The sequence below is a fragment of the Prinia subflava genome, chromosome 15, assembly GCF_021018805.1.
Source record: "Prinia subflava isolate CZ2003 ecotype Zambia chromosome 15, Cam_Psub_1.2, whole genome shotgun sequence".
Classification (NCBI taxonomy): Eukaryota; Metazoa; Chordata; class Aves; order Passeriformes; family Cisticolidae; genus Prinia; species Prinia subflava.
The window spans coordinates 10,265,643-10,287,880 of NC_086261.1; the positions used below are offsets into that span (position 1 = coordinate 10,265,643).

The following is a 22,238-nucleotide window of genomic DNA, read 5'->3' on the forward strand; positions in this document are numbered from 1 at the left end:
ACAGTACTCCAAATGCGGCCTCATCAGGGCTGAGTAGAGGGGCAGGATCCTTCCCTTGACCTTTCCAGAGATGCGCCAGTGCCCAGACTCGCAGCCTCCGTGGGGGATCCGGGCTGGCGGCGCCCACGGCGGACACACGGCAGGCGGCCCCGGCGCCAGCACGGCGCGCTCCGGGCGGCGGCAGCGCCGGCTCGGGGAGGTTCCGGCGTGCAGCGCCCAGGCCCCGCCCGGCCGCCGTTGCCAAGGGCCGGTCGCTACTAGGGGGAGGGAGCCGGCGACGGGGCGGCGCGGATTGGGCTCCGAGCGCCCCGGGCCGGGGGCGGGAGAGGCGCGGGCGGCAGCGGGTTCCGGGCGGAGCGGAGCCACATTGGGCAGCGCCGCGCGGGGTTGTGGGAGAAGGGGCCGTCCCCGCCGCCGCCCCCCGCCCGTCCTCCGGCCAAGATGTCTGACATGGAGGATGATTTCATGTGCGATGATGAGGAGGACTACGATCTGGTAGGGCGCGGGGCGGCGCGGGGGCTCAGCGGTACAGCCGGGGGTGCCGCCGGCGCGGCGCCGCTGCGGGCCGCTGCCGGGGCGGCTCGCCCGCCGCAGCAGCCGCCCCGCCGGGTGCTGCTGCCCCGGCAGGGAGCGCGGACATCCAGGATGAGTTTCCCTCCCGGGGAGGAGGATGCGGGCAGGGGCTGCGAGGGCCGGGTGCTGCTGTCGGAGCAGCCGCTCGGCCGCCTCTCCGCGGGGGAGCAGGCCAGCTCCGGGCCGGGCAGGTGGATAGGCCCGAGCCGGAGCCCCGGCCCCAGGCTGGAGCCCCGGCCCCGGGCTGGCCCCTCGTGTCCCCGCAGGGCTCACGCTGAGGGGAGGGCTCCGGCGCGTTCCTCCTTCCCTCTCTCGTCCTGCCCCGGCCCAAGTGTCGGGCACGAAGTGAAGTGATAAAGTTGCCCGCCCTTCTCCCCACCCGCGGCTGCGAGAGGCCCTTGTGGGCAGATAGTGCTCGTGTGCTGGTGTGAGCACAAACGGAGGAGAAAGCAGGGGGAAGAGAAAGGGGAGTGGGGAGAAATGGCCTCACGGCCGGGTTCTGATCCAACGCGCCGAAGGGTCCACTTATTTCTAACTTTTTGTCTTTATAACCTTTGTACCACTCCGTTTTTGTTTTTAATTGTAAGGTTTGGAGTTTTTCGTGTTACATTTAGTTAAATGTTAACGTCAGGTTTTGTCCTAAGCTTTTTAAGTTTAAAAATTGCTGCTTATCTGATTAATTATAATTATGTTACACTTACGTTATATTGGAGCTTGTGGTCTACTCGTTTGGGTTTAGTTTGGTTTTTTTTGCTTTTCTGAACTTTGATTGGGTTTTTAGAACTAGAGACTTCTTAAAAAAAAGCTGTGTATGATAGAGGCTTGAGAGTCTTATTTCATTCATTTCAGCTAAACCTATATTAACAGTATTGCAGTTTCATGTAAAAACTCCAGACACTTGCCTCTGGAAGACTTGCTTTCTGACACATTATTTGGTAGTCGTTGCCACTTACGAATTCACTTAAAATGTTTACCTGATTTTATTTGGAATAGTTTCTGGGTAGTTTTTGTTAGAAACTGCTTGGAATGGTTGGAGGACATCAGATACAGAATAACAGCATCTACTTTTGGTTTTGAGGGTTTTTTCCATTTAGGTAAGAGTGCTTGTCTGACAAGCAGTGTCATCAAAACTCTGTGAGCTGCTCGTGTCACTATGGTAAAAACTGTTTGTGTTCCCCTTTCAGGCTGTGAATGAATTCACATAATGTAGAGACAGGGTTACTGAAGGAAATACACAGAGACTATGAAAAACATTTTGTTCCAAAGTTAATTTCCATTAATTTTTATTAACATTAGAATTTGTGTCCTGATTTGAAACACTGTGGTGGTTTTTTCCATGTAATACAGTCAGAGGAATATTAAACACAGAATTCACGTTCCATATCCTTCCACAACATGAGAACTGGACATGTAGAGAAATCATTAGAATTACATTTTTCAATCTCTACAGATATGAATAAAAGTGCAGCTCAAACTTACACTGCTTTATGTCAGTTTTCTCTGGGAATAATTGGTCTAGTGCTTTTTCCTGTGTTTTTTCCTTCTGAAGTGTATTATTTCTCATTGGAAAAACCTTCCTGATACATCTTGCTTGTGGCAGATTTCTGCTTTTGACTATAGTTACTTTTACTGGACATTTTCATTCTCATTAATTACCCTTAGCTCAGACCTTTCAAAAATTTTAAAATACTGCTTGTAATAATTAGCAGCATGTTCATTTGGGTTTTTTTCAGTATGTAACTCCCATGTAAGGCATCAACTAATACCCAGATGCTTCAGATTTTTAAAATTTAATTTCAGTTCGTAATTTGTGGGGAAAAAACCCTCAGAATTGAAGAATAAAAATACTCCAGCGAGGTTAGTTTCAGCATTCTGGGACTAACAAACCATGATTGACTGTTGTTTTCAAAAGTGCTTGAGACTGTAATTGTAGTGTGCCACAGAACTGTTTCAGGAAAAGTTAAGGGCCCTGAAGATACTGCCTGATTTCTTCCTTTCATATTGACATCCAGTTAAATTAAGGGAAGACTGTAAGGGGATGCAGGAGTCTCAAGTCGAGCCTAGCAGCTGCTGCAAGAGTCTTTGCAACAAAAGGATGCATACAAGACAGAATACTCATATCAGTGCAGAATTGAAAGTAAAAGAGCACATGTGAGTGCTGTGAGTACTTTTTTAAAGAACTGGAGGAGAGGCAGTGATTACAGAAACAGTCAATGAAAGAAGTAGCTATTTTGTCAAAATATGGTGAAACTAGGTTCAGGTCTCCCAGGGTAGCTGCCATCATAACAATAGCCGTGAAGACTCCCCAAAAAATTAATTTTGTCAGCTTTTATTAGAAGTGATTATGGTGTTCCTCTTCATTGTGCACTTAACCTGCTGATTATGTGGAGCCAGTCAGTTAAATTTCCTTCAGTATGCAAATACTTCACACTTGAACTGAAATGTGAACAGATATTCCAAAGGCCCAGATCTTTCCCAGCTCCACCATGGAATTTTATATAATTAGAGTAATTACTACACTGTTAAACAATTGAAGACTATCCAGGCTTTACTGGATTGTTTCTGTTTAGTTTTTCAGTGGGTAAAAAGTCAAAGTTTTACGTGTAAATGACATCAGCCACTCCTACAGAAGTTGAGTTTATTCACTGGAGTCTTGATATCAGGAAGAAATTCCATTTATATTTGTGGGTGGATGAACCTAGATTCACAATTTGCTAGTAATGTGCTGTGACAGCTTTGATTATAACATGAATTATTCCACTTTATGCTTCAATGAACAGAATAATGTTTACTGGTCATTATGAAAGCCACTCAATTTTAATTTCTAGTTTGGTGCTGCTAGGTGCCTTACATGATTTCAGTACAAGTTTTCACTAGATCCAGCTTGAGAGTGGAGAACGACAAAGAGGGAAGGACCATCGTAAATTCCATTTTTGTTTTCGGTCTGGGACGAAAGACTATATTTGGAATTGACTTGGAGGCTAAACTCAGCCTTCCTCCAGAAATTGATTCTTCCAGGCACAATGACAACACATTGACAGTTGTTGTAGTACATCTACTGGATTTTCTTTTCTTTTAAATAAATAAGGAATCTGTGGTGTTCCTAATAGTCATCTTACTGTGTTCTGAAATTCAACTTTACTTAATCTGAGGAAAGGTTGGACAGATACATTTGCCGAGTAATTGGTCTTTTTACCTTACGGAGTTGTATTGTTTCAGTGGCTTGTAGAAGATCTGTAACAATTCCAATGAACAGCCATCAGTTTGCACCCTGGTGAGATGGCTGCAGGTTCATGAGGATTGGCACAGCTCAAATACAGGGAGCTTCCTTCTGATTACTGAGGATTCCCCATTTCAGGATGTGGTGATATTAGGAAATAGGCAGTCTTACTACTTATTTCAAGCTACGTGAGTTGGCTCTTTCTTTCTTTCCAGCCGAGTGAAATACAGTCCATTGCAAAAGGAATTTCTGTGTGTTATCAAACTTCATAAGCAATCTCATAAGTAGACAGAGACATTGTTCTGTCTTTTATTGTTGGATTTTAATATATACAGTTGAAATTTGGTGTGGATGTTGTCTCCTCTTCCCAATTGCTCGTATTTCACTATTATCATCATTTTATGAAATACGTATATGTGCTGGAGACAAGAACATGGTAATGCTGCAAAAACAAGTATTCACATCTAGGGAAGTACCAAATCAAGCAGCTCCACTTGGCCCTCTTCTCTTTCTTAGTTAAGTTTAATTACAGTAGTATGTGATTTAAAAAAAGTGTGCTTCACAAAGCACGTAGGATGTACTGTTCTCTGAATTCATTATTGTTTCATATTTTCTATGGATTCAGCATGTATTGTGGTATTTTTATGCATTCTCTTCAGACTCATCTTCAAACACAGAATTAATATATTTGAGGCTTATTTTGCTCATTACCATAATGTCTCAGAAGGAAGTGTTGAGGCAAAGAGCCTGAGGATAATTAGTCAGTAAATTCTTTCTATCTAAACATTGATGAGTGTCAGTAAGTTCTGGTTTTGGTTGGATTCTTTGGACAGTTACTTAGGGCTGTGTTCAGAACGGTGCTCTCCAGGGTCTGATAGGCAGTTGGGTGTTAAACAGACGTAAATTAGATCTAAGTTATGCTGAAAACTGGACTTTCAGAAAAGGATACACAGAACTACAGGAGAGCTGCACAACAGAGGTAGAAAGGACTTCTTTGCTGTTCTCTTTACATCGTAATACCAGGTTTTTCTTTCTGCAGTCTCCTGTCTCATTTCTGTGCATTTTCCAACTGAAAAAATAAATAAAACAAAGGCAGAGCACTGTCTTTGATGGAACTCTTGTGACGCCACTGCAAATCGCCGGTTTCACAGACTTCTATTCCTGGTGTCAGCCCTGGTGTGCGCCAGCAGGCACTGGATGACTTGCAGAGTTCGTGGAATGTGGAAAAGAAACCAGGACTCGAAGTGCATGGCTGAGCAGGCTTCTTACACTCTTGTTTTTACTCTCAGGCTTTGCCTCTGTTCTTTTCCTCTTTGCTCTTTTGCATTCCAGTCTGATTGCTTTCTTTATATTCATGTGCCTGGATACCAGCTGGCAAATGCACATAGTGCCTGGTAGCTGCTGCTTGTCCTGGTGCCTGCAGGTCAGGAAGAGCAAGTGCTAAGAAAGTTGTGCTTAGTAGACCTCCTGAATGCCACGGTTATGAAACAAAGTTAGCTGAAGTAATATCAAATTTGTACCAGACTTCTTCTCAGAAACAATTGCACTTCATAAAAAAATAAATTGAGTCATCCAAATGGTTGAAATTTGGTAAAATCACCAGCAATTGACAGTAACAAGTATTTCAATAATGTCCTTTTAAGGTAATTTTATACAGAAGTAGAACTCTTTGTATTGTCTTTTTTTTCTGGAAAGTTGCCTCTATATAGCTACCTTCCTCCTACTGCTTTTTTTAAAAAATATGTGCAAAGTAGGAATTCAGTTGCTGTAGTGGTGGTGAATGATAAACAGAGGAGCACAAGTTCAGGTAATCACTCCAATTTTGATGTAGAACTTAAGGAAGTGCTTCAGGCAAGAGAGGAGTTCAGAAAACTGGTAAAAACAGCAGTTTTCACAAATTATTGTATCTTTGTTTTTGTTCATGTAGAACTTTAGCAGGTCAGTGTACCGCTCTAACAGACAGAATGCCACACATCTGCCTTTAAATGTCACTGATACAGTGTTACGGTCCCCGTGTCCCTGCCCCGCGTTCCGGCCCTGGGCACAGGGCTGTGCTTCGGGACCTGTGATCTCTGGAGGCCACATTGACAAGGCTCCTGCCACAGCTCTGGGAAGGCAGCAAGGAACAGCACAAAGCCCTGGATGCAGCAGGGCTGGGAAGGGCAGCTGGGAGCAGCCAGGGGCGGGGAGGAGCTGCGGGCGCTGGGCGCTGTGAGCGCCCTTCGCTGCCGGGCACACGGCAAAAGGGTGGATGCACTTCTGTGTGTGCTCGCTTCAGAAGCTGAGGCTCAATGTTTTAAAGCTGTTTACTAGATAAAATTTTATGAAAACTTAGTATGTAATGTAATAAAGACTTCTTAGTTAAATTGGTTTCTTGATACTAATTTAACTTTTATTAAAACTATTTGGAAGAATGATGTTCCAGACAGAGTAAACTCCATCAGAGGTTTTATCACTGTTGCCGTTGAGCTATTTCTGTTCCTCCAAAAAGTGATGGGATGGCTTAGGATTGAATATAACAGACTACTTTACAACATGCAGATTTTCAACATAACAATGCCTAAATAGTATCCTGACTTACTTAATTGCATTTTTTCAAACTCTATCAGGGCTTTCTAATTTCTTGAGTAATGATAAAAACTCCATTTGTTTGTTTTGATGATCATCTGAAAAAATAACAATTCAATGGGTTTCAAAGAGCAGTTCTGTGTATTCAGACTGCTCTTTTTTTAATTTGTTCTTATAATGTTGATGTTCATTTGAAAAATATCACCAGAACCTCAGTGTTAAAAATTCTTAGGCCTTTTTTAACATCAGGTAGAGATGGATTATATCATCCAGCTGCTTTTATATCTCAAAGTTCTAATTAAGGATGTTCATCACTATGCAAATTGGTAGGTCTGGATGCTGTAGTGGAGATTTTTAGAGTTACGTACAAACCCTATTTGTAAACCATATATTTCCACCTAATTTGCAGCAAACTTCCTATCCAGAAGGTTTGAGCTGGGGAAGTTGCTCAGGCAGGAACCAGGGGTGTTAAAAATGAGGGTGAAGAACAACTAGGCTTTTACTCTCTGAATTTATTGTTGTAAGAACTTTTCTGTTTTCAGAACTGAGAAGGAAATTAATCTTTTTCTTAATTGGAACTTTGAGAACATAGCTTTATACTTTCCTCCTTTTATACTCTTGGCAGAAGCTTAATGTTCTCACATTTGTATCCTACTGCACTAAGCCATCTCTGCATCAAAAGCAGAGTGCTTGTCCTTCTGAATTTATCAGCACTGGCATAATTAGCATCAGTGCTTGAAATAAGATTCAGTATCTACATGGCTGATTTTTTTTTTAATATTGTCTAAAGATTAATGGCATCAGCTCATACTTAGTTTGAGGTTTTAAAGTTTTCTTCACAGATATTAAGTCTAAATGAGTCTTTTTTAAAGTAAACCACCATACATTTTCTGGAAATAGGAAAGCCTTATCTCCATTACAGCTCTGAGTCCATATCATCATCCTAAGTCTGATGTGAGGCAAATAAGCATCAAGTGAAGAAAAAATGTAGCTGTGAAAACATAAACCAATACCTTTAATACATTTCAACACATTTCCACTGGGGATAAAAAAATAACACTAGACTTAACACTTCTTTAATATGTATTAATATTATGAAAGGATCTTTATGGGATATTAAGTAGCATTGAGAAAAATTATCTGAAAAAAGGCTTCCTGCATGAATCCACATCCAGAATCATTGCCAGAGCTAAGATGAAAGTTCAGATATTTCTGGCTTGAGGCTAACAGGGCACATTGTCTCCTAAAAGGAATTAATTTAGTTTGCTTTCCTTTTATCTTTGCAAATAGACCCTTCTGCCAAAAATATTCCCCATTGTCCAAGTTAAGCATAAACAAGACATCAGCTGATTACACATATCTTAAACACTGTGTTAGTTAATTTTTGGCAGCCTGTGTGTGTAAGGTGCCTGGTATGGCTGCTGCCATCGTGTCTGTGTACCCATAGCTGCTCCACTGGAGTTGGATCAGTAGGATAAGGAGTTTACAAAAACAAGCTAACCAAAATGAGAGCCTGCACAATGAAGTAAGACACTTGCTTCCTGTTTTCTTTGCTGTTTTCAGTATCACATTTTTATAGTTCTGTGGGAATTCAGAAAACAGGTTTGTGGAATTCACAAGACTTTTCATTCCATTCATTCTCACTAATGACTGTACTCTGTTGGGTGAAAAAAAATACTTACCTGGGCAGCTTGCCTACATGTTACAAATAGAAACATTAAAAGGTAGAAGGACAAATGTCTCAAGTACCACATTCAATAAAAATTGGTTTGACTCTGGGCTTCCATAATTAATTTTTGCTTTAGAACTTCAGAAAACTTAAACTTTGAGAGATTGCCTGCAGTGCAGAGAGGAGAGAGCTAATTTAAAGCTTTTGCCTCATCTTTTTTCATTCCTTCCCATGGTTTTGGAGGAGTCCATTAATAATAGGAATATACAGATGAACAAAAGAATAAATGTGCCTGATGAAGTACAGCAAGAGTAAAATCCACACTCAAGGAGGGGACCTGCCTGTGCATTGCTTATGTTGGTGCAAGGGAAAGTCACTCTGACAGCGGTAACTTTGAGATTTCAACAGATTCTATTAAAACAGTTCATCTCCTAATAGCCAAAATCTGTTCAGAGAAGTTAGCTTAAAATGCAGAGGTATGAAGTGGTTTAGAATTGTGTAAGCATCAAATGAAATTATTATTTGAGCTTTGTTAGTGTTTGTAATTTGGGCATGCAGTATTGTCCTTTATCAAAAGAAGATAAAATATGCAGGGGTTTTTCATCAGAAGGAGTCTCAGAGTACTTCTTAAAAAAATTATGTAGTAATTGTTAGAAGTAAATACTTCAGTTTGTTTGACACTAGTAAACATGATGGATAATTATTTGATTAAATTATTGTGCCTATGCTACACCCCAAAATCTTTGGCAGCATTTTTAGCATTTTTTCAATCATCTCCTGCTTCTCAGTGCAGAAGCAGCTGGTGTTACTGTCATTACTCTTTTTTTAAAATTTCCTTAGACAAGGATGAATCGTTGTGGCATAGAAAGGCAGATTATAGAGACTCATGGAAGCATTTGGTCCCCTCCATCGCTGAATCATGGCTTGTGTGGCAGCTCAGCCAGAGTCTGTTCTGTGGCTGGCAAAGCCTGGTGACAGAGTGGCTTTAGGAGCACCCGTGGGCAGCGTGTTCTCTCCCCTCCCAGCAATGACATGTGCTCTTGGGCCTCCGTGCTTAAACTCCAGCACGGGCAGAATTTCAATAATTGATTCTGTACTTGTCATAAAGGTGAAGTTGGTGAGCAATGAGTTCATTAATCTAGAAAGAAATCTGCTGACAGGCAAAGGCTGGTGGATGGCGAGTCTGGCCTGGTAAAGGGAGAGAGAGAATATCATTGTACAGGTCTATACCTGTAACGTGCTCTAAAACCAAATGCTGCCTGTCAATACACAAGCATTCCACACCACTTAGAGTAATAGATCTTCCTATTTACAAATTTCAGCAGATTATGAGATGTTCGGAACCCTTTTTTCTCTCTGATTTTTTTTTTTTCTTAAAATGTAGGAATATTCTGAGGACAGCAATTCTGAACCAAATGTGGATCTGGAAAATCAATACTACAATTCCAAAGCTTTGAAGGAAGATGACCCCAAAGCAGCATTAAGCAGTTTTCAAAAGGTTTTCTGTCTTTATATTCTAACTCTTCTTTTTATATTAATTCACATTTTAAAATATTAGATAACATTTGAGTTATTTTCTGAAATTTAAGAGTAGTATTTAACTTTTAAATTACTAATGTGCTAAGTTTATTATTCAGTATTTTAGTCTCCTGGCTGACTGCCTTTCATGATCATTCTTAGGGATAATACATAGGACATGATATAGTCTTATCACAGATCTGACTTTTTAATTTTCAGGATTTACTAAGTTAAATGAACAGTTCTAAATGTGTTGTCATGCATCAACAATAGAAACCAGATCCGTTTGGGTTTTTTTAAATGAAATGGTGTTTTCCCCAGTGTCTTATGTAACATTATATTTGCTTTGCTATCTGATTCCAAAGCTTTAAATGTATAAGTACTGAGTGACACGGAGTTTCTTTTCTTCATCTCAGTTTTAAATTACTATGAGAAAGCAGTATGGTAGATGCAGCTTTTAAAAGAAAAAAATAGATTTTTGCATCTCTTAGCTCATTTAGAGAGTGTAACAAAATTATATACATTACTTTCAAAAAATAACTCTGTAGCTTTTACTTACAAAACATTTCCTTAACTATGCTACATTAAAACCTAGAAGCGTTTCTCCCTTTTGAAGGAACCATACTAATTTAGAAGAGCTTTTTAACTTAATTTAGTCAAAATTTAGTTGACTCAGTTTTGCAGGAGGTGTTACAACTATTTTTGCATATGTGTTTATGGAGTGGTGTTTAAATTTAGTGTTTGGCATTAAAGTGTTTGCTGTTAGACAACAACAGCAACAACAACAGAAATCATGTTCACCCTCCCTACATCAGCCAAGTTGTGAAAACTGATGAGATACACTCTCAATTTTTCAATAATATAATAGGAAATATATATAATAGGAAAGAATATATAATAGGAAAGAATATATTATATATATATATTAGGAAAGAATAAAATTGAAGAACAGGGCAGAGTCAAACATTACTTTATAAGGAACAAAGAAGGGGGAAGGGCATGCATGGGATATGTGTGTTTTAAACAATTTAAGTTTGAATAAAGCTTTTATAAATATCGTTTTAAAAATTCTTCTTTTTCAGGTTTTGGAGCTCGAAGGCGAAAAGGGAGAATGGGGATTCAAAGCTCTGAAACAGATGATTAAAATAAACTTTAAATTGGTAGGAATTACAGCTATCACTTGGGACTAAATGGCATAAATATGTATTTGATCCAGAGATCTTAAGTTACTATTCTTATTTATGGCTATGAGAACTAAATCTACCAGAACTTGTCTTTTGCAGCCTTTAATGGCTACTACAGATGTGGCAGGGAAATGATGTGGTGTTTGCAAGTCAGAGGCAAAATGGATGCAAAATAACTGCTGCAGTCAGCTGGTGCTCCATGGAAGTGTGAGGCTCAGTCCTTGCTGTGCTCAGGTGTCAGGCCACTGAAAGTGGTCACGTTGTGTGTACTGCACCAGGGCAAAACAGTGAAACATTTACATGCTATGTATGTCACCATTCCAAAGAGCTGTATGGCTAGCTCAGTTTTCTTCACTGAGATAAATATTTTAAATTTGTGTTCTGTTCAGTCCTGAAGTTATTTCTGATTCTGCAGGTTATGAATAAAGTGGTGATATGAAAGTTCTAACAGCAGCCACTACTGCATTGTCTTTCTTTATGCTTTTTTTCCTGTATGTACACTTGCAAGCTATATCAGTTTTAATAATTAAAACTAAAATTATAATGTGATTTTGTTTTTCCTTTTAGACTAACTTCCCTGAAATGATGAATAGGTATAAACAGCTATTGACCTACATACGGAGTGCAGTTACAAGGAATTACTCTGAAAAATCCATCAATTCTATTCTTGATTATATCTCTACTTCTAAGCAGGTTGGATCATCAATTCTTTCATCTTCATAGTTTTCAGTTTTGCATTTTTTAACCATGGGCATTTTTTGTGTTTAGTTTGGGCTTTTTTGATCTTAATAGAGGAATTCTGAGTATTCATTTGCTGTTATATGTAAAAATATATTTCCCACATGTAGTGGATTCTGTTAAAACAGATAAATTTTCATAAACTTGGCCTTTGGCAATATTTACCTGGAAATTCTATCTTAATAAATAAGACCTTTTTTTTAGCATAGCTACACAATGCAAGTGCCCTCTCAAATATAATTTTTAATTAAACAATGGGGCGCTTTTAATTTTGGGGGCAGGGAGGGACTCTTTGCAGCGAAGTGTTGGTGTGAAATGCTGCCTGTGCAGTACACTGTGCAAGGGAGGTCCATGTCCATACACAGCCCAGCTGCTTTTGTGTTGTGTTGTTGTAGAAGCTTTAGAGAGAGCAGGCAGCTCCCCTCACTGACTGCCTGAAAGTAGCACCTTCATCTGGAGGGTCACTGGTCTTTGGTGCTGGGTCCTTGGTCATTGTCACAATCCTTCCTGTCCTGCCACTCTTACAAGTGGAAATTGGATGCTGGGTTACTCCTAAGGTCTAAAGGATTCTCTTAGACTGTCCCTTCTTGGCAGAGATCAGTGTCTCTGGTTTGTAGTTGGGACAGTCTGGAAACCTTAACTTGATGTACAGTCACAGATCTGTTACCCCCAAAGCAACAGGGGCCATGAACAACACTAGTGCACTCTTTGGAGAGCCCTTGTAAAAGGTAACACTCAGCACTTGGATTTCCATTTCAGCTGTTGTATTTTTGGGTTTTATGCAAAGAAACAGTTTGATGTGCTCAAGAGCTTTCTTCCACTCGGCATTACTAGTCCAGAAAGAAGAAGGCATCTTTTCCTTTGACCATTTCCCTCTCTTTGTAAAGCATATTTTCTTTTTGATATGTAAATTATTTTTATTCTTTTAAGTGGGAACAATATTGCCTTTGTTTGTTACACAACATCAGAGTTCTGTTCCTTGGTTATGTAAGATGGGTTTTATAAGGTAGCTTTCATTTTTCACAGATGGGTACAAACCTTAAAATGTGAATACTTTTTAATTATATCTGTTTCATATATTAAAAGACAGTGTACTTAGTTTGCTTGCTTTAGAAACTGTTTGCAGTTTAAATGCAAACACTAAGTAAGATGCAGATACCTTTCTTATTTTGAAGTTCAAGCATGCACTTTTAGTTTGTTCAGATTGACTTTATTAACAGGTACAAATTTGCTGTTTACAATTATAGAATTCTGATTTTTTATGTCAGATGGATTTGCTTCAGGAATTCTATGAAACAACACTTGAAGCTCTGAAAGATGCTAAGAATGATAGATTGTGGTTTAAGACAAACACAAAGGTAAAATATGTAGCTTCCTATTTTTTTGCTTTTTTTTGACACCTTCTGCTAATTGTTTTAAATTATAATTGGGAAGTTCTATTAGACCTCAGTATTTTAACTTTCTTTTCATTACAGCTTGGCAAATTATATTTAGAACGAGAAGAGTATGGAAAGTTACAAAAGATTTTGCGTCAGCTGCATCAGTCATGCCAGGTACCTTTATATTCTAAATCCCTGTGGCTTAGTAAACAACATTGATGCATTAATTTATTTTTTAATACATCTGTTGTTGGCCTTTGAGGCATTTTGCTGAGCTTTAGTACAGAGGGAAGAAATACTGTGCCTCATTTTATTTGTTATCTGCTTGTTAATATGAACAAAAAACACTAAGTGCTTTATTCCTTCCTTAAAGATGAGTTTTAAAAAATTAGTCATGGCTACTGATTGGGTTTCTCTTCAGGTGCAAGGATGAGAATCACATATCAATAATCCATAATGCATAGACATTTATTTTAAAATATAGCAAGGATTACAAGTGAGCTCTGTTCAAAACTGAAAGTACAGTTGTTACTTTCCCATCTGGAAGGGGAAAAATAAATTAGCCATGCAGTCTGCTGGACTCGTTTGTGACTCTTTTCCTCCTCCAGTGTGAAAATAGGTTACAGATATCTGGGAAATGGTTCTGTTAGAGGCAGCAGGAGACTCATGTGTTACCTATATATATGCATTTGTGTCAGTCGTTGTATTTATGTACTAAGAGTGTGGTTTAAGGAAAATGGAATAGAATTAAGGTTAAAGTTTTGAGAAAAACATTTAATTGAAAATACTGATGTTTTAAATAAAGGGCTTCAAAATGTAGTCTGTGGTAAGTTCTTTGAGTACTATGTTTCCTGCTAGTAGTTACATCAGAATTTCAGAGTTTCAGGATATTCTTGTTTTTGACAGGCAATTACTGAGAGTATTTGGTTATCAGTGTTTTACTAGTATAAAACTGAAATTGCTGTTCTCTTAAAATTTCACAGTATTTATTACTTAATCTGTCCTAGACTGATGATGGGGAAGATGATCTAAAAAAAGGTACTCAACTATTGGAAATCTATGCTTTGGAAATTCAAATGTATACAGCACAGAAAAATAACAAAAAACTTAAAGCACTATATGAACAGTCATTGCACATCAAGTCAGCCATTCCTCATCCACTGATCATGGGAGTTATCAGAGGCAAGTTCATCTTGAATTTTTTATTTGTGTTCTGTTGCAGAGATTTGTTAATGAAACTGATAACTAAAGTGTTTTTTTCCAGTTCCAACTATAAAAACAGAAGCTTCTGTAGATTCAGTCTCATAATTTTCTTCTTGAAGGACTTCAGCTCTGCAGTTTTGGTGGCCAAGTACCAAAGACATCTGCAGAGCATAAAAACAAAGGCTTTACAGGACTGCTGGCAGAAGGGACTGCTGTTCCTGCAATCTCTTTTTATAAATTTGTGTCTCCTCTTGCTAAAACTCAGCAGGAACCATCAGGCTTTAGATGTGCTTGGGAATATTATTTATTATCTGCAATAATAGTTGTAGTGGAAACGAGTCGTGTGTGTTGGAAAAAAACAACTTTCTTCAGAACACTGTTATGCCAGACAATCAGGCAGCAATGGGTACTTCAGAAATAAATGGACATAAATAGTATTTCTCATTTATTTTGTGCAGTTTTGCTCAACAGATAGGGAAAATTCCATAAATATACGAAGTCTGTTGCCACTGAAATGGAGATAAATTCTATCTCAGTTTTTGCAGTATTTAAACATAATGGTGACATAATTATTGGCTATGAGGATTAGTGTTCTTTAGGTTTTATGGTGTGGGTTGGGTTTTGTTTTTTCTTCTTGGGAAGGGTCTATTCAAATGGCAGTGCTGTATGCTAGGGCCCTAATGCTTTTTTTTCCTGGTGATTTCAGAGAACCAAATGAAAATGACTTCTGAAAATGTTTCAGTAATCTATTTAGAAATAGCATGGAACTTGAGTATGATTATTGTAGTCAGCAACAAGCACACAGTGTTCCTTTTCATCTGTGCTTTCTTTTCAGAATGTGGAGGCAAAATGCACTTAAGAGAAGGAGAGTTTGAAAAGGCACATACTGATTTTTTTGAAGCATTCAAGAATTATGATGAATCAGGGAGCCCCAGAAGAACCACTTGCTTAAAATATTTGGTCTTAGCAAACATGCTCATGAAGTCTGGAATAAATCCATTTGATTCTCAGGAGGTATTTTTTCATTTTTCCTTCACACTCCCCATCCCACCCCATCCCCTCACCCTTTTCTGAATATATAGAGAAATTACCCAAAGGATGGAAACGAAACCAAAAAAAATTCTAAACTTCCATATTATGCTTTCTGTTCTGTGTAGGCTAAACCATACAAAAATGATCCAGAGATTCTAGCAATGACAAATTTAGTAAGGTAAGATTTTCATTTTTCTGGAGAACAAAAAGATAAAAAGAAAAAAGATCCATTGTTCAAACCTGAAAGGGAATATTTTTAGAAATGGCTTTTTTCTGCACAGTTAACACAGTTATTCATAAATATTGGGCAAATATTTGAGGACTGTTTTTCTTTAGAAACTTCCAATGAGAGACTACAGTATAGATACCATACTATATAGGGTTACAGAAACTGTGTACTTTTGTCACTTTATGGCGTAAAAAAACCTAATTTCTCCCCTTAAATAAAGTTGTCCCATCTTGTACTGCAGCTGGTCTTTTTAGGCTCTGGCTGATGACATAAGAGAAATTGAGTTGAGTGACATCTCACACCAAAGCAAATAGAATAATTTGCTGCATGGATATGTAACGATTTCCTAAATTAGGAATGTGAAACTTAACTCCCAGTGATCTCCTGTATCCTTCAAACACGTGAAAATCAAAAGAAAGCCTCATTACCTCTTCCAGGCAGCTGTGAGAACTTACAGTGTGTGAAGGTCCTTAGGTCAAGGAGGGAGGCAGGTTTTGTACACTGGGTTTTGAACCTCCCCTGCTGTATCCTCTCTGGCCTGCCTCTGCTCCTTTTCCCATCTATTTCCCCCATAAGAAGTTATGTCTGCTCACATTTTGGAGCAGTTGATCCTGTGTTGGACAAACTGCTGTGATATTGCTGTTGTGCTTTACCATTGTATGCGTACAAATTGTTTCTGAAAGTGAGGATATTCATCTATTATTGACATGCTGATGGAATAAATTATTTGGCACTTTATTAAGGGACTATTTCCAGCAATTCTTTCCACTTTAGATGTGTTTTTTTCTAATTCACTGTCATAGTTTCATGTGAATTTGAGGCAGAAGGAACTCCAGATGGCCTTACCCGATCTGATGTTATTCATATTTCTAATTTATACCTTTTATCTTGACATTTGAGTATAACTCCTTCTTAAAATTAATAATGCAATTAAAGCAGTGTTGATAAGAAATATGCAGAAGATAAAATTAATTTCAAAAATTACAATTATGTTTTTATTCCTTCCTATACTCTACACTGGGAGCTTGCATGCTTTACATATGATAAAAAGAGACTTCTGAAATAAACAATAAAATACACTGAACTGAAAATCCTTTTATTATGAAGTAAAATTTACTGTTTTCATGTGATACAGTCCATGTCACTCACATAACTATTTATAAACTGCTCAAGTTCTACCTTAAACTTGACAGGTCTTTTTCTTGGTCTTTTTCTTTCTATTCATTTTAGTAATGGATGAATCTTTTCTGACCAGTTTCAAAACAATTCTAAAACATACAGAATATGAAGGAAAAATAGGTGTTGTTAATAGAATGTTTGATGTTGGTATTAAACAGAAGTTGAAAGTTTTGTTTTGATAGAATGTTTTTCAAGAAAAAGGTCTTTCTTCAGAGACTGCAGCACTTGACGTCTAAGTGATGCTGTGGTGGCATCTTCTTTTTGCAGTGATTTCTCAGATGACAGGATTGACTTGTGAAAGGATATATACACAAATAAGCTATAAATAAAAATCCTAAAAAGTACTATTATGCCAGAATTACTGATGAATAGTGCTGGAAGTCCATATTTCTTTCATCTTCCAGTATTTTCAGCATTGAGTTAAGCTGGACACTGTAGAGACAGCAAGAGCCTTGTAGACTCTTTTTAGCTCATATTTGTGCCATAAAATATGACTTCATGAAGCCAAAATTCATGTGATGATACTTTTCAAAACTGAGTACTTAAGAATAGCTTCTGACAGTACAAAAGTTTTGAAACTAGAGTGCACTTGTGGAACAACTAAATGTTCATACTAAACTTCAGTAAATGCTGTTAAAATAGAAACAGGAGAAAGGTCATTTCTGCTGCATTTCATCTTGAAAGAGTTTTTGCTTATAAAGGTTCTGAACATATATTTTCCCTCAATGCTTAACACGTGGTTTTTTAGAAATTGTAGAACATAATCTTATGAGTCTCTTTAATTTTAAAATTAATAACTCAGTCTCTTGTTTTTTTCTGAAGTGCCTATCAGAATAATGACATCACTGAATTTGAGAAGATTCTGAAAACAAATCACAGCAACATCATGGACGATCCCTTCATAAGGGAGCACATTGAAGGTATTTTGAAGGCTATTGTAATAATTTTTGTTTTCACTCCTTTGTAAGCTCCTTTGCTTTTCTCTTTCCCCCACCTTGGTTTATATTTATTTTTGGCACTAAGAGTTCCTTGTAGTTACCGGTGGATGATTCCTTTACAAGTTGTTTAGAAGTTCATCAGGGCTAACTTGTGTTCATGCATGTGGCATGACTGCAAAGATATGCAGGATTGGTGGAGAAAGTTCTAGAAGAGTGGAAATTGTAAAATACCTATGGTGGTGTTAAGACACTTGAATATTTTGAGTATTGCCTTTGTTTCTTCTTTGCCCATTGGAAGAGTGAAATGAGAGGACCCTCACCTGTAAAGATGGTTTGTATCAGTCTCATCCAGTTTGATGTCTGCTAGTTTATAAAGTTAATTTACTGCTTCAGGTTACAGACAAAATACAAAGACAGTGTAATGAAGGTTACACTAATAAATATGTAAAAAGATGCATGCTTTTAATTTATCCTGTAAACTTGGTTGGAGTCATAGTACCTCTGCTTAATAGAATGGGAACACATTAACACATGCCTTTCTGTTCTGTTAATGTGACAAGATAAAATCACCTCATCCATTTTTCCTATATTTGAGAATTGAAGAGTCTCTTCAGTTGAATATAATTCTGAGTTCTTCACTTGAAAACTATTATTTTCAAGATTGTGGCAGTGCAAGATCATTTAGCTGGATAGTTACATGAAAGAAAAGAGTTAAATCCAGAGACCTGGTTTTCTTATACTTGTTTGTAAAAGAGAACAGGGCAAACAGCAGGGGAAACTAAATATAACCCACTGCTGCTGTTCCATGTGGACTGCTGGTGAGCTGCAGAGTCTTGGAGGGAGACTTGGTGAGATTAGAGCTGGATGCTCATGGAGGAAGGTGTGACAGAACTGGAGAGCAGGAGGAGGAAGCTGAATGAAGGCACTGAAGAGGATTTGAGTGTCACTCCTTATATGCTACTGATGTCTCTCCATTTTCACTCTGGAATGACACACAACATGTTCATGGCTATGTTTACATACTCTGCCTCATTGTTTTAATCTCCATGGTTTATTGAGACACATAATGTGGTGTTCAGATATTTTATTATATAAACAGTCCTTGTTTAAACAGGTAAAAATGGATCTAGGTTTCTCTGTTAGTTTATAATTGTAATTTATGCTTTCATTTTATCCCAACTGTCTTTAATAATGTAAAATAAAACAATGACTGCATCATTTTATCTAAGCAGAATCAGCCTCTCCATGCACACCATTTTATATGACTTCAGTTCCTCATTGTAATGACACCATTAGGCCCTGACTTTTAACTTTAAATGTGAATATTGCCCATGAAATTAAATGCACAGACATTTTAAGTTGCATAGCTTTAAGAATATCCCTTTTCACTTTTGTACAAGGCAAGCATTCCAGCCATAAATTAGGGGGGCAGACATACAGGCAATGATCTCTGATTTATCCAGTTAACTTGAATAAATAATTTTTTTACCAGAGAACATGTTGCTCCATGTTTGAACAGTTTTCAGCTCTGTCTGTCCACCCTCAGAGTTGAATATTGCTTGGATCCCTGGAAAAGGAGGGCCCTTGTTATTTTGTTGGGCTCCCCACTCATTGAATTACTACCTTCAAAGATCATGATTCTCTTATATTCTTCCATATAAAAAGAATAAACATTCCTCTTGTATGAAGAAGTATAGCAGCTTTATTTCAGTACTGTTGTTTTTACAGTGTTTATGTTTCCTTCTCTTGCAGAGCTTTTGCGAAACATCAGAACACAAGTGCTTATAAAATTAATTAAGCCTTACACAAGAATACATATTCCTTTTATTTCTAAGGTATGTGTCAGTAGAGCCTTGCATTTGCTTAAGTAAATGATTAACTGTGAATAAAAGCTTTTAAATAAATACAGTGCTTCCAGAATTAGAACATCTAAAATACACTCTAAACCATAAAGTACTAATGATGCAATGCTGGCAGCTTGGCAGTGCAAAAATGTAAATTTCAAGTGTCATCCAACTGCTTTTTATAATATGTACTATGATACACTTCTAAAATACTCAATTACCATATTCTACTTGGTGTAGAAAATCACATTTCTTAAGAAAAGTATAAAAAGTGAAATTTGTATAATAAAAATGTAATTATGAACATAAATTTTATTAATATAAAATTAATTTTAATACATTTTGTTCATAAGCTATTTTCACATTTTTGTGTTGTACAAGTTGCAGAACTGTGGTAGTAGAACAAACCAAGTATTACCATAGGATCACTGATTTCACTGCCTAATCTGCAAAGAATTCAATAAAAACCCAGTGGTAATATATGACTGTTTCCATCTCCTGGGGGTCTGTGATTCTGCCTGCAACAATTCACAGCATTACAAAATAAGTCATGAAATATTAGGGATGCCTATTTTTTATGCTTAAATTCTCTTTAGAACTCTGTATGCTTTTTTTTAAGCTAGACTTAACAATTGCAGAACTTGCTTGAGCCAGAAATTGCAATTACGTCTCTAAATGGTTTTGAGTGCAGATCCATTCTTTTTTGATAATTATTGTTTTATTTCATTTCCTGGGTTTCTGTGGTTGTGGTTTATTTTGTTGTTGTTTGGTTTGGGTTATTTTTTATCTGTTTGTGTTTTCAGCAAGTCAGTAAAGGAACTCATTTCTGGAGCTTCTAAAATTCTGCTTTTGCCTCTTCAGCTTTTTCTGAGAGGTTTCTGGTCTCTTGATTCTTGCCCATGTGTCCTTTGGGTGGAGGTCTTTTGCTTAATAGATCATTATTGAATTGATATTTATGAACAGTAAGAAACAGAGCTTAAACCAAATTCTGTGTATGAAAATAAAGATTGGAGGGTTTTAATGTTGCAGAACATAGTAGCAGCATAATGAGTTTTCTTTTTGTTTCAGGAGTTAAACATAGATGTAGCTGATGTGGAAAGCTTGCTTGTGCAGTGCATATTGGATAAGTATGTACCTGATTCTTGAGTATTGATCTCTGATTACTTTAAAATAATCAAATTATAGAAGAAGCAACAAAACAATATTTGGGGCATTGTGATAATAATGGTTGATTCTAGAAGTGAAAGGTAATGGTGCTGACTGTGGATTTGCTTGGTTTCTGATCAGTAAAGTATGTTTGAAAGATGGGAGCCAAGAAAATTATACAGGGAGATTGTGTGGTATCTTTTTACTTAAATTCTTAATTACATTATAAATTCCCTGAATTATTATGAAATTATGAAAGTTGTTATTCTTAGTAATTGCTGTTTACACTCATGTATATTTTTGAGTGCATTTTCAAGTTGACAGATTGGTAGTCTGCTCTCTTAACTAGAAAAATTTAACTCCAATTTGTAAAACCTATTTTTCTGGAGGGTAACTTGTTATAACTACTACAAAAATATAATCCATATGTGGGTTTGTATTGTTTGACTTCTCTTCATGTTAATCGCCATTTTTCACAATTCTTTGACTTTCAAGAAGTGTTTGTCATATTGCTTCAGCCTTTGTGTGGGGTCATAGCCAAGCAGATGAAAGATGTATTGCCCAATGAATTAATTAATTTGATTTCCAGTCACGATGACAGCTTAATAGGCAGTACTGCCCAGGACAGTAATGATAAAAGTGTTGAATTCTGAAATGGACTTTGTGCCTCTCTTGTATAAGACCTCTTATTTTACCTCTGATTTTTTTTTTAGCTCCCACTTCCATGTCCATCAGTAATTCATAGTTCTTATTTCTTTACTTCTAGCACTATACATGGCCGAATTGATCAAGTCAACCAGCTCCTAGAACTGGATCACCAGAAGAGAGGGGGTGCACGTTATACTGCGTTAGATAAATGGACCAACCAACTAAATTCACTCAACCAGGCCGTAGTCAGCAAGCTGGCCTAACAGAATCCAAGCTTCTACAAACGTACTTAAGGCAACAGTGCAGTGATGTAAACCTTAAAAGAACTGGGAATGGCAAAACTACTGTCGGTTGGTGTGCCCTGAAATTATTGGAGTTATGGCAGAAGTGCTTTTTTGATCAGCTGGTTTGTGTTTTGCTGCTGCATTTATCCCAAGAAAAAAACAGCTTTAATCTCCAGAAGAAAACCAAAATGCAACGGGATTTATGCTGTATTGACATCTTGCCCTAAACATACAACATCCTAGTAATTTGTCAAGGGGCAATTAATGACCAGAGAGAAGATTTTTGTCATGATTTTAAACACACTGACACGTTACTGTTGGTTAAATTTAAACATGTTTTACCTGCAGAAATTCTCTCACAAAAATAACCTGCAATAACTTGAAATGCATCCCCTTTTGAACACTTCCTTTTCTCATGTATAAATTGAAATGTTTGCTGCATTTTGCAAAATGTCAGTTCTCCAAAAATGTGTCCATATATTTCTGTACCTGCAGTGTAGTAAAGGTTTAGAAGAAACCCCATAATTATAGTGGCATACTGTCACTTAGGTTTCAAGCAGCAAAATAAACAGTGCAGTTCAGAAATTGTACAGTTTGTTTCTTGATGTGCTTTCATTATACTTGAATTTTACTTGTGTTATTTTTAAAAGAAAATAGGTGTTACTTGATCTCATGACATTCGTGAAGGACAGTATGGAGATTCTAAGTGTGAACCCCTTGGTATGTGTGCTGTTGATTTTTCTTTTTTTTCTCCTTGACATAGTGAAACATAAATACTAAAGAGCTGACATTTAGCAGTCTTGCTAACTAACTTGTAGCTTCAAGATGCCAAACTATTATCAGTCCTGTCTAGTTATGTTGGTGGGTATTTGGCATCTCTCAGGGA

At 37.7% G+C, this 22,238-nt stretch overlaps 1 protein-coding gene across 2 annotated transcripts; it reads left to right on the top strand.

Moving 5' to 3' along the window:
- The first annotated feature begins 305 nt into the window (after positions 1–305).
- COPS2 (COP9 signalosome subunit 2) lies at positions 306–21,942 on the top strand. Of its 2 annotated transcripts, none has more exons than XM_063412933.1 (13): positions 306–495; positions 9,415–9,528; positions 10,631–10,708; positions 11,300–11,425; positions 12,718–12,828; positions 12,946–13,023; positions 13,857–14,031; positions 14,888–15,066; positions 15,210–15,262; positions 17,315–17,412; positions 19,183–19,265; positions 20,343–20,401; positions 21,187–21,942. In XM_063412933.1, exons 1-13 carry the CDS (start codon positions 442–444, stop codon positions 21,329–21,331), a joined length of 1,353 nt encoding a protein of 450 aa, XP_063269003.1. In that variant the 5' UTR covers positions 306–441; the 3' UTR covers positions 21,332–21,942. The 2 variants fall into 2 exon arrangements, with proteins under 2 accessions (XP_063269003.1, XP_063269004.1); XM_063412934.1 differs by having other exon boundaries at positions 12,739–12,828.
- Positions 21,943–22,238: the final 296 nt, after the last annotated feature.